Source organism: Bos indicus, chromosome 11, assembly GCF_029378745.1.
Source record: "Bos indicus isolate NIAB-ARS_2022 breed Sahiwal x Tharparkar chromosome 11, NIAB-ARS_B.indTharparkar_mat_pri_1.0, whole genome shotgun sequence".
In the NCBI taxonomy this organism is placed as follows: domain Eukaryota; kingdom Metazoa; phylum Chordata; class Mammalia; order Artiodactyla; family Bovidae; genus Bos; species Bos indicus.
The window spans coordinates 37091832-37108581 of NC_091770.1; the positions used below are offsets into that span (position 1 = coordinate 37091832).

Below are 16750 nucleotides of genomic sequence, written 5' to 3' on the forward strand. Positions count from 1 at the left end.
TATAATACTTCCTTATGCATACATTCTTTGCATTTATTAGTTGGAATACTTGAGTATTTCATCAAGTGGTAGAATTCATAAAGGAAAGGTGGGATATATGCCTGAGTATTTACTATGATTTGAGCTGGTCTTTTCAAGCATGATTCATAACCCCAAAAGCCTAAATGAAAGAAAAAAAAACAAAACTTCTGTCCACCAAAACTCAGGACTTCTCACCATTGAAAATCATAGGGAAATCATTCACTATCCATTTCCCAAGACCAACCATCCATGAAATTACCCTTTTGGAAATTTAAAAATGTTCCATCTTTGGCTGGTGGAGGCCCCTTCAGGTTGGCTGCTGAGCCTTTTTAATATTGTCTTTCTCCGTATCTGGCTTGACACAATCACTCATTTCTTACCCCCTGACCTGCAATCAGATTCCTCTAAGAAAACCTGGTTTCTTTTAGTGTAAAATGGTATTTCATAACCATTATTTGTGTGCTTGCAATTCTGTTGCTACTGGTTGGTCCTTGTTTTCCAGGCATATCAAGAGACAAGAAAAAAACCAAAACTTGATTTCAGGTTTGCAGGGGTCTTCCTGCCTTACATCCCGGTCATTTTCACTCAGAATCATGGCTTTCAAGGGTACAATAGGCATAGAATGGAATGTGATACAGTTATTCATGTGCTTTATCCCAAATTGCGTGCATGGAAACTCAGTACCACTAGCACCACCACCAATAAAATTACTGAGAATAGTTTTTATTTGTTAATTAAACTTTAAAATTCTGTGATCATCATAGATTCATATGTGTACCCTTTACCCAGTTCCCCTCAGTGGTGTCATCTTGCAAGGCTAGCAGGGTATCACCTCCAGGGTGTTTGATACAGTCAAGATACAGGATGTTTCCGTCTCCCCACACTCCTTCCTGCTGCCGAGTTACACAGCCACACCTGCTGTCCAGCCCCCGCCCCTTCTACCTCTGGCAACCTCCAGTTTTCCATTGCTATAAACTTGTCGTCTGAAGAATGTTGTATAAATGGAATCACACAGGGTATAATCTTTTCAGTTCAGTTCAGATGCTCAGTCGTGTCCGACTCTTTGTGACCCCATGAATCGCAGCATGCCAGCCCTCCCTGTCCATCACCAACTCCTGGAGTCCACCCAAACCCATGTCCATTGAGTCAGTGATGCCATCCAATCATCACATCCTCTGTCGTCCCCTTCTCCTCCTGCACTCAATCTTTCCCAGCATCAGGGTCTTTTCAAATGAGTCAGCTCTTCACATCAGGTGGCCAAAGTATTGGAGTATCAGCTTCAACATCAGTCCTTCCAATGAACACCCAGGACTGATCTCCTTTAGAATGGACTGGTTGGATCTCCTTGCAGTCCAAGGGACTCTCAAGAGTCTTCTCCAGCACCACAGTTCAAAAGCATCAATTCTTCGGCGCTCAGCTTTCTTTACAGTCCAACTCTCACATCCATACATGACCACTGGAAAAACCATAGCCTTGACTAAACGGACCTTTGTATAGTCTTTTAGGACTGGGCTTTTTTCACTTGGCATAATTCTCTAGAGATTGATCCAGGGAAAGGCTACCCACTCTAATATGCTGGCCTACAGAATTCCATGGGGTTGCAAAGAGTTGGACACGACTGAGTGACTTTCACTTATTGTGTACTTACTCTGCACATTGTGTGTATCCCTTCCCTTCTTACTGCTGAGCACTACTCAATGCAGTGGATATACTACCATTTGCTTAATCATTCACTTACCGAAGGACATTTGGATAATTTCTGAATTTTTGGCTGTTACGGATAGAGCTGCTGTAAACATTTATGTGTGGATTTTTTTGGTGAACATACACCTTTATTTGTCTGTGGGAAAGTGCCCAGAAGTGCTGAGAGCAATTTTTTTTTAAATGTTTTATATGTGGTCTCTCCATTCTCCCCTTTATCCCCACATGTAGGTGGTTTTATTGTATCTGAAATGACTAAGTAGTTCTCTCTCCCTCTAAACTCTTCTGTAGTCTTAGTTCTACAAATAATTGTATATTTAATGCTCACCCCAGTCCATATGTGGGTGTTTCCTAGTCATTTGGGTTGCCTAAAGCTCCTTCCCTTGGTGTGGTTTCTGTGTGTTTTAATTAGTTTCTCTTTGTTTCCACCTCTCCCCACCCCACAACCTTTCTTATTTTTTGCCACTTTGCTGGGTCAAGCAGTAAAGTGCTCTTCTGTTATTAATATTTTGAGAACTGAGTAAAGATTTTCCAAGGGAGAAATAAATGTGAACTTCAAAGTATTTCAAAGGTTAAAGAATGCAGGCTGTCCTAGAAAAATGAATTTTTCAACTTGTTAAAAAAAAAAAAATCCCATCTGGCCCAACTTTGAGAAAGAATGTTACATCCTGTTTGGAGCTCTTATGTTTTTTTTAAAAGGCCAGCCTTCTTTCAAAAGGAGGGATTCAGGAAGTGGAATTGGCGGGACCTATTCTCTGCCTTTAAATGAGGGGTCAGGATGTGTGAGAAACTGATGCTTCTCTCCCAAGCTGTTCAGGAAATTTTCACTCAAGTTGAGACAGTGCCACCAACCCTAGACTCACATGACCTGGGGTGATTTGGGAGGGGGGAAGGTTGCTGACAGTGGGTAGAATTATTTGGTAGAATTCAGATTTTTCTGAGGGGGCACCTTATTTGCCTGTTTGCTCTGCAGAGGAGCTTGGAAGACCAGAGTCCTCAGAAACATCCCAGGTTGCTCAGTCAGTAAAGAATCTGCCTGCAATTCAGGAGACCCAGGTTTGATCCCCAGATTGGGAAGATCCCCTGGAGAAGGAAACGGATACCCACTCCAGTATTCTTGCCTGAAGAATCTCCATGGACAGAGGAGCCTGGGGAGCTTCAATGCATGGACTCGCAAGGAGTCAGACACGACTGAGTGACTAATGCTCCCCCTTTCTGCAGAGGAGCTTGGAAGACCAGGGTCCTCAGAAACATCCCAGTTTCTAAGCCCTAAACATGGGGTTCGTTGTCTGAGCTGCCTTGATTGTCAGAGTTCACTTCAAATTCATGTAAGCTCTGAAGGACTGGGGTCACAGCAGGGTTCCCCCTTGCCCCCTGCCCTGCTCTCCACACACAGCTGTCCTGCAGGGCTCCATATCCAGGCCCCAGTGTGAGTTTCCACTCATCCCTTCCATTGCTTATCATACTCTGGGGACCCACTGTGTCTGCGAGTGGAAATGAAGGAGGCAGAACATTCATGGAATTTCCTGGAACTGCTGCTTTAAAGGGAAAGGGGGTTTTCTCTTCCCTAAGCCCACAGGGACTTTCTCCAGTAGGGGGGCATCCTGCCTTCTGGAGTCTGGGCCTTGGGTGTGATGGGCCTTCCTCCTCTGAGCTGAGGCAAGCCTTGGCTCACGGCCTCTCCCTGGAGGATTTGCTCTGTTCAGTCACCATTTTAGTTTCCCTGTCACAGGGAATGACTGCCAGTGTTAACTGTTCTTGGAGCTCTGGTTTTGTGCGGGAGAAAATCTCTCAAGGTATTAGTTTCCCATCAGGGCCTCCATCTCAGGGACAGGTCCCAGGGCTGCAGGTAAAAAGGCCTTCAACAGTGTGTAGACGTCTCCCCCACGTTTGCTGGTGTGCTGGCGGCCCCTTCCCGCTGCCATCTGTTCCACGCGTCTGTCGCGTCTCTCCCCTGGGCTTTCCTGGGTGCCTGATCTGAGTACTGCATCTGGCTCGCCCAGCCTTTGCTCTTCTGGGGCAAGAGTGTGGGCTCTGAGCCTGGGCTGGTTTCTGTTCAGCCAAGAGATGAATATTCCCTTGTCGCCTTGGCAGAGGCCTACTAAGTGCCAGCTCTAGTGGAGCTTACAATACTGTACTTTATACCACTCCATACCAGGCTTCCTCAGAGTCTGGATCATCTCTTTACAAGAGGGTTGAAGAAATGAGATGATGAACACAGCGTTGCATAAGTCAGTTCCTCTGCTCCCACTGCTAGAAGGAGGCTCTCTGTATTTTTTTTCCCAAAGATGATTTTATTAGAGTGCTTATGAATTCAATAACAAAAATTCCACATCCCAGTGGTGAAAATGACAGACTCTGTCAGCTCATACAACTAAAACATCCCGGGTTAGAACCAGTCCGTGGGTTGCTTTGCTCTAGAAATTCTCTGTCTTCTCAGGACTGCAGGTGATATCTCTGTGTTCTGTCAACCCCACCCTCCTCCATGGGTCAGTTTTAGCCTCAGCCTGGCCTCCCTCCCCAGATGGTGGCTGCCAGCACCTCTGAGGCCATGTCTTCCTTCCCAACTAGGAGGAGAGAGAGGGCTTCTCTCTCCCCAAAACATTGAATGAAACCCTGGGTTTCACTCTGAATGGATTAATTTAGGTTTTGCACCATCCCTGAACCACACTGACTGCAAGAGATATCCCCTCAGGCAACCAGGGTGCCCTCTGAGTCTATCCAAACCACAGGCCATTACAGTGAAGACGATGGGGATGGGCCCCTAGCATCCATTACAACAAAAGATTGAGAAAAACACATCAGTGAATAACAACCTCAAGAGGATGGCTTGGGTAAGGAGGGTGGGGGAAGTTGATGGAGATTATGTATAAGTATGGGAGTGCTAAAACCCCTTTCTTCCTGATCCCCCAAATGTTGCATATCAGCATGAGAGCGCCAGCCTCCAAAGAGGGGTGTTGTTCAGTTGTTCAGTTGTGCTGAGTCTGCTACCCCATGGACTGCAGCACAGCAGGCTTCCCTGTCCTTCACCATCTCCTGGAGCTTGCTCAAACTCATGCCCATTGAGTTGGAGATGCCCTTCTTATCCTGCCTTCAGTCTTTCCTAGCATTAGCTCTTCTCATCAGGCGGTCAAAGTATTGGAGCTTCAGCTTCAGCATCAGTCCTTCCAATGAATATTCAGGACTGATTTCTTTTAGGATTGACTGGTTTGATCTTGCAGTCCAAGTTACTCTCAAGAGTCTTCTCCAAAGCATCAATTCTTCAGTGCTTAGCCTTCTTTACGGTCCAACTCTCACATCCATAGATGACTACTGGGAAAACTGTAGCTTTGACTAGACAGGCCTTTGTTACAGAAAAGGGAAGCTTCTCTGAAAGTCATATTTTCTTTTAAAAAGTAGAAATGATGATTCTAGAAGAAACTTTCTTTGATGAGGCCTGAAGCTCTCTACATTTAAAACACATCTGCTAATGTGTTCAAGCTTGCCTCCTGACTGCACGGTGTCCATACCACCCCCAGGCTTGCCCTCCAAAGTGCTTGTTCAGGGCACACCTGGCTTCAGAGAACAGAGGCCAGTTAATGAATCAGAAGGGCCCTTAAAGGTCTAGTCCTGCTCGCTCCCATCCTCAAGGCTCCGTTCTCCAGCAACCAGTTGGGGGTTACTTCCCATATTGGTTCAGCTCAGCAGGGAAAGGAGCTGATGCTGGGATGCTGTGAGTTTATGAATTAACCAAATGCTTGGCTAAAGAATTGGGTTCTTTTTTCTTTTCAAGTAAAGCCCTCCAAAAGGTGCTAATTATCTGTTTCTTTGGGGAGTGCTGAGTGCCTGAGTTAGTGGTTGGAGCCTCACCTGGCCAAAAGACAATCCGTGTGGGTGCCCATTGTCCCTGGGAGCCCCACCCAATGAGGGAGCTGCTCCTTCACCACTCAACACCATATTTCTTACAAAATCTCTTGTCATTGAACAGGAGGTAGATGTACCCAGAATATGCATGACTCAAAAGGCCAAGGGTGTCCCATGTGACAGGGCTGGGGTGCTGAGGCATTTGCTTGGGTCAGAGGTCTCGGCAGGAGAGGTGGCCATTGGTCTTTGGAAGAGAAGGGGAGGAAGAATGCTTGGCATTCCTCAGTGAGGAAGGGAAAGGATTTAGATTCCAGAGCAGAACAGTTTGCAAAGCTGAACCTGTCTGTACGTTATCTTTCTGTGACACATGGCATTTCTGTCATTCCTCTTATCACAACTGCCCCTCAGGGGAGCTGCCTGGCTGTGGGAACATTACCACATGGCTCCCCTTGTGTCTCAGATCTTTGGGGTGTGAGCTGGGAGCAGTGGAGGGCTCGTCTTCTACTCCAGGGCTATCCTCTTAGCTAAGAGGAGAGTCGTATCTCTCCTGGCTGTGACTGGTGGCTGCTTGCTGAGCTCTGACTCTATGTATCAGGTGCTGCCCTCAGCTGTTCACCCCGTGAAGTAGACCCTTGCTACTGGGGTTTGTTTTGGCTGAGACCAGAGCTGTCCCTACAGGGAATGTAAGACAGTGAGCCCTGCCTGAGCTGGGAGCAGCAAGCCCACAGGGTCTCAGAGTGTCCTGAAGCTTTGACAAAGTCTGGCTGATGCCACTACCAACCCATCCCCCTGAATAGGGGTGACCATTCAGCCGTGTTACCTTCAGCTCCTATAAAGGGCGTCTGCCCAGATCTCACTGACATCCTGCCTGGGCTCTGTGGATGTGGGTGTGTGAACGTGAACATACTCCAGAGGAAAGGGAGAAGGTCTCTGCTGAGAAATGAGGAGCACAAGCTGGATCCAAATGTGTGAGGGTGGGAAGGAGAGGCTGGGACAAATGGAGAGAGTAGCACTGACATATACATAGCTAGCCAGTGGGAGGTGCTGTTAGCACAGGGAGCTCAGCCTGGTGCTCTGTGATGACCTAGAGGGGTGGGGTGGGGAGTGGGGTGTGAGGCTCAAGAGGGAGGAGACATATATACATCTGATTCGAGTTGTTGTACAGCAGAAACGAACACAACATTGTCAAGCAATTACTGTGTTTGTGCTCACTCAGTTGTGTCCAACTCTTTGTGACCTCGTGGACTGTAGCCTGCCAGGCTCCTCTGTCCATGGAATTTTCCAGGCAAGAATACTGGAGTTGCCATTTCCTCCTCTATGGGTCTTCCCCAACACAGGGCTAGAACCCTCATCTCTGTGCGTCTCCTGCATCAGCAGGCAGATTCTTTACCACTGGGCCACCTGGGAATCTCAAAGCAATTATAGTCTAATTTTAAAAAATAAGTTTAAAAAACTGCAGTAGAAGAAAGTCAGTAAACATTTACATTTTACTTCCAAATAATAAATAGATAAATGTGCCAGAACAACTGGTTGTGTAATAGGGGCGAGGCCGGCATGCAGCTGTTAGCGAGAGACTTGAGCCACGGGGTCAGAGGTCGTGGCCACCAACGGTCAGCTGGTCAGTTCGCAATGGTCCTCCCGGGTGAGCGGTGGGCATGGGTGGATGGCGGCCTTCTCACCCCGGGCCCTCCAGGTCCTCCCGCCTTTCGACTGGCTGGTGAGCTGGGGGACCGGGGACAGGCTGAGGGCTATGTCCCACAGAGACCCAGACCCCTCGCCACGGCCGCCTGCTGGCAGGGCCCAGGCCTTGAAGCAGCAGGGAACCTCTCCCCATCCCCGCCTCCGAGACCCAATGGCAGTGCCTGTAGTCTGCTTGGGTTGCTGTCCACGGAGGCCTCAGGGACTGGAGTATGTGGACACTGGCATTAAGGTATGCTTCAACCAGCTTCCATCTCGCCGTTCAAATTTCAAAACCTGGTCCAGCTTAGATCAGTTGTATACCCCTAAGAGGTGGCCAGAGGTCAGGGTTAAGTGGCAAGGACATGGCATGTCATTACTTCAGGTTCCCCTGTGGTTGGGGCAGTGCTCTAAGAGGGGTGACTGTTGTGAGCTGGGAATCCACCTGACTACTATTTGCTACAAGTATTCCTACTGATCCTATTCAAATTATTTTATTCTCTCCAGTTTAAATGAAAAGAACCTGAGGACCAGCTGAGTCCTGGGCACCTTGCTCCCTCAGTGATGACAACTAGGCAAGGTCTAGAGACAGGCTTGCGAGGTGTGTACCCTGTAGCCAGGCATGTGATTAAAGGGGAGTGTGGCCTGTGAAATGGCCCTGCCTGGAGGGAGTTTATGCCCTCAGAGAACTGCCATTGGAAAGAACCAGGTCAGAGCTTGGTCAGCTCCACCTTCATGCAAATATTCTCTCTGGCGATTCATTGCCCTTTCCAGGGCTAGGTCTTGACCTCAGCCACCTTGACATCTCCAGGAACTTTACATTTGAGGAAACTGAGTTGGATCTTTATTCCTTGGTTCCCTGAAATCTTCTGGAATCCTAATGCAAATTTTATCATCCTCGACCCAACACATTTCAAGCCTGCATCAGTAATCTCTCTCACAAATACACAAATAATGAAGTTTAATCTCACCATACACACTTCACCATGTTTTCCAGGGAATTGGTAGGTCAAGAGCTAAGAACATGTTTACAGATTTTTTTTTTCATTTTCCTATTACCACTTTCCATACAGTGCATCCACATAGTTACTAGCTATAAACAAAAGTAACCGTCTTGCCACAAAAACAATTGCTTTTAATTTTAGTAATTATAATATAGCATCTCAACCCTGCTTTGAGTTTCTTTTACTACCAGCTAAGGTAAACTTCCTCTCCTGAGCTTGAGAGTTTCTTTCTCCTTTTGAATAAATTATCTGTTCATACCTGGTTTACTGAGGCTTCTGAGTTACAATTCACAAAAACCAACTCTGGCTAATTTAGCAGAAAAGGAACTTATTAAGCTCCCAGCATCTCCAGGAGGGCCAGGGCTCAAGGCTCATGGTTTTTTTTACAGCAGGTGCATATAATTGGTAGACACAGGATCCAGGGTCCCTTGCCCTCTTTCACGGCAAGAGAAGCCAGGAAGAGGTATCCTAATTTTTTACAGGGGGCTTCTGCTTCAAGAGGGTGTGGATTCCAACAACACAGGAATGGAGTTAAAAGACTGAGTGGCTATATGAATTTCCCTTTGCTGCCTTAACAAGTTACCATAAACTTGAGACTGAAAACAACACAGTCTTATTCTCTCAGAGTTCTGCAAGTCCGAAGTTCACACCAGCGTCAGTGGGCTGTGCCTGAGGTGTCAGCAGGGCTGCCTTTCCGGAGGTAGGGAAGAATTCATTCCCTTGCTTTCTCCAGCTTCTAGAAACACCAAATTCCTTGGCTTGTGGCCCCTTCCTTCACCTTCAAAGCCAGCAATAGTGGATGCAAATCCTTTTCACAACACATCATTCTGAACGTCTGAATCTCTCTTCCACTTTCAAGGGTCCCTGTGGTTACATTGCATCCAAATGCATAATACAGGATAATCTCCCTATTTTAAGATCAGTTGATTGGCAACCTTAACTCCTCTTTGCTGTGTAATGAATGTAACATATTCCTGGGTTCTGGAATTAGGATGTGGGTATCTTTCTAGGTGGGGCATTATTCTGTAAAACAGTCAAAAAGTGTGACTCCTAGGTCACCGTATGTGGAACCTCACAGACTGTTTGATTAGTTTTTAATTTCATGTTTATAATCAATACCATCTAACCCACAGATGGTTTACAGTATGATGGAAATTTGGGGGTAGAATTTGGGCCTGCTGAATTTATTTGCAGATTTCTCTTCATAACCATATGTTACACTCTGGTCCTGGGTATAAGTATGATAAATATAATTTTATAAAATAGAAAATATAAACATAGAAAATAATTTTACTTAGAATATAATAAGCATAATTTTACTTTTTCAATTTTTACATTTGTCTTAGTTTACATTTTTTATGAAAATGTTTAAATTTTGTCTCCTTTTATAAAATTATATTTTATTTTCATTTCGATCATTACCATCAACATGAACATCTTGATTATAACATCAAAATTAGTAATTTAACTAAAACAGAAGTGAGGAAAATATATTTTATGGAACAAAAGTATACCTTATGAATTAAATGTATTTTCACTTTATTATTCATGTAAACATAGCCAGTCCATTAAAAGACTACCCAGATATACAGAATAATTCTTAAACTTAGTCATCTTGGATGTTTTTGCGTGCTCTTAGTATTATTAAAATACCAAGGCTCTGTGTGTATTTAAAAATTTTGTCCTTATGGAGGTATATTTATCAAGGTAGGAGGATAAAGCATATTTTATCTATCAATTTTCTAGACTGATTTATACCTTTTAAAAATCATTTTAATGATATGTGGCTTCCATCTGTACTCATGTCCCAAGTCCTGCAGGTGTTAGTGGCAATACTGTCTGTCTATTGATATAATCATGTATTTTTTCTCCTTTGATTTGTTGGAAAATAAATTATAACAGTGATAATATTATTTAGCCCAGCTCACATGCCTAATATAAACTGGTCATGATGTACTGTGCTGTGCTTACTCACTCAGTCGTGTCCAAGTCTTTGTGACCCATGGACTATAGTTCACCAGGCTCCTCTGTCCATGGGGATTCTCCAGGCAAGAATACTGGAGTGGGTTGCCATGCTCTCTTCCAGAGGATCTTCCCAACCCAGGGATCGAACCCAAGTCTCCCACATTGCAGGCAGATTCTTCACCATCTGAGCTACCAGTGAAGCCCAAGAACACTGGAGTGGGTAGCCTATCCCTTCTCTAGGGGACCTTCCCAACCCAGGAATTGAACTGGGGTCCCCTGCATTACAGGCAGATTCTTTACCAGCTGAGCTACCAGGGAAGCCCCCATGATGTATTGGTTTGGTTTATTATTTCTGCATTTTTTAGGACTTTTGCAGTCATGTTTGTGAGTGAGAAAAGGCATCACTTTCCTTTCTTATACTGTCCCTTTATGTTTGTGGTGTTAGGGTTATGAGAGCTTCCTATACTGAGTTGGGGATTATTCTATCAATTTTGCTTTATGTTGCTTCAAGTTTTATTGCTAAGTCTATACACATTTAGAATTTTTATTATTTTCCTGATAAATTGAAGTTTTACAGTTTTATGTAGTTACTATCTTTCTGTCTAGTAATGATTTTGTCTTAAACTTTATTTTCTCTTATATTATTTCATTTGGTTAGTAAACAAATATCATTTGGTTAATGCATATTTTTCCAATTTTTTGTCCCCCCTCCCAACCTAGTCTTTCTATTATATTGTCTTAGGTATATCTTCTGTAACTAACATTTATCTACTCATGTTTACATTTTTATTCTTAAAAATTTAGTCTGGAAATCTCTGTTTTATAATCTCTTTATGTTTACGTAACTACTCACATATTAGATTTATTTCTACCATATTATTGTGTGTCTTTAAAACAAAATTTCTTTATGTGGCTACATTAGTCTGCTCAACCTACCATAAGATTTGTTGGAGTAAACAACAGAAATTATTTTCCTCATAGTTTCAGAAGCTAGACATCAGATCAACATGCTGACAGATTCAATTTCTAGTGAGAACGCTCTTCCTGGCCTGTGCATGTGTGCATGCTTAGTCACTCATTCGTGTCCCACTGCTTGTGAGCCTTTGGACTATAGCTCACCAGGCTCCTCTGTCCATGGGATTTTTCAGGCAAGAATACTGGAGTGGGTTTCAATTTTCCTTCTGCAGAGGATCTTCCCAACATAGCAACTGAACCCACATCTCCCATGTCTCCTGCATTCCAGGTGTATTCTTTACCCACTAAGCCTGGCTTATAGATAGCCACCAACTCACTGTGTGTTCACATGACCTCTCTGGGCACACAGAGAGAAGCAGCTGGAAGGTCTCTTCTTGTAAGGACACTAATCCCATTGGATCAGGACCCCACCCTTAACTACTTACTTAAAGGCCTCATCTCCAAATATAGCCACACTGGGGGCTAGGACTGCAACATGGGAGTGGAGAGGGAGGGGCATGCCTTGAGGGGGAGCATTCCATCCATAACAGAGGCATTCTGCAGAATCGCTCTGTATTCTAGCTTTCAGATTCTTTCTTCTGTTGTATAACCTGTCCTGAGAGATTTTACGTTTTACTGGTGAGACACAGACAATTAACAGTAAAATACATAATAATATTAGGTGCTAATAAGTGCTGGAGAGAGATTAAAGAGATGTATGTATTTGGCAGGAGTGGGTAGTGAGTTGCAATTGAGGTAGGGGTGTGTCCAGCAGTGGTCTCACTGAGAAGATGACATTTGGGAAAATATCAAAGAAGGTAAGAAATGCGTCATGCAGCTAAATGAGGGGAAATTGTTCCAGAAAGAGGGAACAGCCAGGGCAGAGGTCTTGAGGACAAAATATGCCCAGGATGTTAGAGCAACAAGACAAGCCTAGGGTGGCTACAGAGAAGAGAGCAAGGGAAGGGTAGGAGGAAGAATTTAGAGAGATAGTGAGGGACTGGACCACAGGCAAGATACGGTGAGTCTAACCCTCTCATTTTGTAATCCAACCCATGCTTGTATTTCTGTAGGCCATGGGAAGGACTTTGGCTTTTACTCTGAGAGCGATGGGCATCGTGGAGGGTTCCGAGCACAGATGAGGTGTGGTTTCGTTTCATAGCGTAATTCAGGCTGCTGAGTGGAAAGTCAACTTGGGAGGAGGTGAGAATGAGAAATGAGGCACCGACAGGGATCCTGGGGAGCACTAGCATCTAGTGTGGAGGATGAGTCAGGCTTTCGGGTGTTCATCTTCGTCTGATGACCTTTCTGTCTGTTGAAGGCTGAGAGAAAGTCGTCAGCAACTGTAGGCAGTTTAACTGCCTTGAGGCAGAAATGGAAAGGGTGGACCTTGGAAGGCTGAGGGCTCCAATAAATTTTGCCTCTTCCCAGCCAGGTTCCAAGTCAACTGAGAAATAAGACAGGACATATTCTTTGGAGAAAGGTCAAAATATCAACTTTATTACTGGGTCAAGGCTAGGTTAGAGGAAGTGGCTTTGTTAAGGCACATGGACTTGTAATGGAATCTGAGCATTTGACATACTTACCTGCCCAGATACAGAGGTGCTGGACTGCCTCTGCCTCCGCCAGTGAGGGCAGGACATTTGTTGTTAAGCTACAGCTTAGTGGGGAGCAGGGTGACAGAGCTCCACACAGGCAAGGTGGATTTCCAAGAGCAAAAACGAGAGGGGCTGAGCTGAACTTGTACTCAGACAGGGAGCAAAAGAACCACACTAATTTCCAAAGAGGTACATTTCCTCTTAGCATTACCCAGCTTTTCAATCTGTTGACTTTTCAGGTTTAATCACTGTTATATACTCTATAATTTACTTTAAATTCTTCGGCATAGGCAGTGTGATGTAAATATGCACATTTGCTTGAATCTACACTCTATATTCAGTTTTCCTAATTCAGGAATATACACTGAAAAATGCTTCAGCTATCTTTATCTTGGACTAACAATAGAGACTCTGTTAATCAGACAAATGGGTGACGACAGTAAAATAAGAGGTATAGAAAGTGGGTGTTGGAAATTACAGACACTCTCACTCTTACCTAAACAGGATTTGAAATTTTAATAATAATGGATAACCACCTATTGAATAACATCCTGTGAGTTCATAATGAAGTAAATAAATATTCTTTCCTATAATAGGAATTCAACAATAAAAACATTGTAATGACAGAATTAGAAACTCATCCATGTTGCCCAAAATAGTAGATGGGTTGCATGATGAACCATATGTTTACATAGGCTCACAGTGCCTTCCTGGCTACTGTTTAGTTACCAAGGGGGAAGCAGTGGCTTCATAGTGAGGAATCTTGGAGTGTCCCATCTCAACCAAGACGCCAGATTTAACATCACCCAAGCCGTGACCATGTGCCTCCTGAAACGATGCGCTAAGGACACAGCATCACTTCTGCAGCATCCCTGCCAAAAATACGGAACCCTAATCTAATCATGAAACATCAGACTAAGCCAGAAGGAGGAACATTCTACAAATAAATTGGTCTTTATGCTTCAAAATGTCAAGGGTACGAAAGGCAAAAAATGACTGAGGAACTATTGCAGGTTAAAGGAGGCAATGTGTTGGTGACTGACTGCAGTGTGTGATCCTGGAATGGATCCCAGACCGAGGGGGAAAAAAGCTATAAAGGGCATTACTGAGACAATGACAAAATCTGAATATGGACTGAAGATTAGATAATAGGTTTATATCAAAGTTAAATCTCCTGATTTTAATATTGGTACAGTTCTTATGTAGGAAAATTCCCTTATTCTTAGGAAACAAAAAACCAACACTGAAATATTTAGTGGAGGATTCTTGTGCCCCCAATCTATCTATATCCTGTCAACAGAATGTTGTCACATTTGCATCTAGTTAACCTTAAACTAGAAGCTAAACTAGAAGTTTAACCTTCCAGTTAATCTCCCGGAACAGAACTGGGCCTTCACAGAGGTCCCAGAATAGGTCGCAGTACTGTTTGGTGTCTGCCTGCTCGTCAGTGTTTGCATGGGTAGCAGAATTCAATCTAAGAATTACCTTCACTGTAGCTTGGTAAGTGGGTTACAATGAAGGCCATAGATATTCACCAAAGGAATCTGTTGCGAATAAACAATCATTTGAAGTGAGTTTGCAACCATTAAGCCTGTGCTCAGCCAGGAGTATGGCTATCTTGGGAGCTACCAGTAACTCATCGGGAGGGTCCTGCTCCTGTCTTCATAGACTAGCCACTGTTTTGGGGGGTCCCCTCCACACCACTGGTGGGCAACAGAGATGGATTTATCACAAAGTAGACAATGCTCACACTTCACGACCCCGCACATACTCAGGCCCCTTCCAAGGCCCTAAAGCTAATTTTGTATTCATCAACTTACATTCTTTTATCTTTAAACTGCTCCCTTCCTGCAAATTGTATAAGCTTCAGGCTCCAAAAAATCTGCTGGGCATTTTAAGTTTTGCTGCAGAAGGCTCTGAGATGGGTCAGAACCATACAGTGAGCTCACAAAACTGGACATTTCACTCCCCATTCTGTTTGTGATTCCCATTTAAATCAGTCATATTGTCTATCATTAGAGGTTCTTTGATGAGAGCCTTAAATGATCACATTAAGATACTCCACAAGTAAAGTGCACACATCATAAAGAGTCCCCATTGTGAATATAAATCCCTCTTACATTACAAATTTCTCAGGGAGAAATGAAAGTTTAAAGACCAGACCTACTTGAACGTTAAAAATCCAAAGACAATGACGTTTTGAAGGAATTAAATTTCAAAATCAAATAATCTTGCCCTTGTGAGCTGACGTTCAAATAAATGAAAGTCTAAAATTGATAAAAATCCATCTCCCCACTTCAAACCCAATTGCTAACCACTCCATCTTGACTAGAGGTGTCTCAAGGTCTGGGTGGCACTGAGACCCTTCTGGCAGCTCTGCTGCTGCTGCTAAGTCGCTTCAGTCATATCCGATTCTGTGCGACCCCATAGACAGAAGCCCACCAGGCTCCCCCATCCCTGGGATTCTCCAGGCAAGAACACTGGAGAGGGTTCCCATTTCCTTCTCCAATGCATGAAAGTGAAAAGTGAAAGGGAAGTCGCTCAGTCGTGTCCAACTCTTAGCGACCCCATGGACTGCAGCCCACCAGGCTCCTCTGTCCATGGGATTTTCCAGGCAAGAGTACTGGAGTGGGGTGCCATTGCCTCTGGCAGCTCTAGCCATGACCAACTCTTCTGGGAAAATAGGTGGTTTCTTAAGACCCAGCCTGGATTTCCACCAAATTAAGAAAATGAGTGACTCTCCAGTCCTGGATCAATTTTCTCAGGAAAAAGCCTGTTTTTGGTGTGGCTAGAGATCACAGCAGAGACTCCATAGTATCTGAGGACAAGAGGATAGAATAAAAGTCCCTTGTCCCTCTGTTTCAAACCCTGAGTCTGAAACAGTGTTCTGAAGGAAGTCCTGTGGAGCCTCAGGAATGAGCAGAGACAGGTTGAAAATACAATTTGATTTAAAACTTCATTCAGTGATTGTGTCCAATGGTGTCATGCACTGCATCATACTCTGGGGGCAGTGGTGAGCAAGGCTAGTAAGGTGTTCAGTCATTAAGTGGTTTCTAACTCCTGGCAACCCCATGGATTGCAGCATGCCAGACTCCTCTGTCTTTCACTATTTCCCAGAGTTTGCTCAGATTCATGACCATTGAGTCAGTGATGCTATCTAACCATCTCATCCTCTGCCACCCCTTCTTCTGCCTTCAATCTTTTCCAGCATCAGGGTCTTTTCCAATGGATTGGCTCTTCGCATCAGGTAGCCAAAGTATTGGAGTTTCAGCATCACTCCGTCCAATGAGTATTCAGGATTGATTTCCTTTAGGATTGACTGGTTGGATCTCCTTGCAGTCCAAGGGACTCTCAAGAGTCTTCCAACACCACAGGTGAAAAGCATCGATTCTTCAACACTCAGCCTTCTTTATGGTCCAACTCTCACATTCATACATGATTACTGAAAATACCATAGGTTTGACTAGACAGACCTTTGTTGGCAAAGTGATGTCTCTGCTTTTTAATACACTGTCTAGGTTTGTCAGAGCTTTCCTTCCAAGAAGCAGGAGTCTTACAAGGCCCTTCCCCAAAAGGATGAGGCCTGGGCACCCCCAAGTGCAGGCAGTCGGTTTGTCAAGAGCTTGGAGGAAGAATGGGTTTGCCAGCACAGGAGGTTACTTTGAACTCATTTCTCCCCAGGTAACTAGGAATGACAGTTCTTCCTGATTTTATACGAGAGCGAGCCACACAGACAGCAGCCATCTAAGAGGAAGAAGGAGGGAGCCTCTGGGTCAGAACACATGAAGAAAAACAGCTGAATTCTTGTTCCCTCTGACCTTTCAGGCACAGCCTGAGGGGACTTCTCCTCCAGTGGTGTGCCACTGCGCTTCCTGACTCTGAGTTTCTGGGCAGGGGTCCCTGGTCATAGATCTTATCACAGAGATTGCCAGCTTTACTTTTACTTCCCGATTGTAAAAAAAAAAAAATGACCTTTTTCTATCATCT

General features: G+C 44.4%; 1 protein-coding gene across 1 annotated transcript in view; it reads left to right on the plus strand.

The window, feature by feature from the left end:
* The first annotated feature begins 7155 nt into the window (after positions 1-7155).
* EML6 (EMAP like 6) overlaps positions 7156-16750 on the plus strand; it is a 322773-nt gene continuing 313178 nt past the window's right edge. The window contains exon 1 of the mRNA XM_070798676.1: positions 7156-7495. Within this exon, the coding sequence (XP_070654777.1) occupies positions 7476-7495 (20 nt within the window). The 5' untranslated portion in view covers positions 7156-7475. The remainder of the gene's footprint in view (positions 7496-16750) is intronic.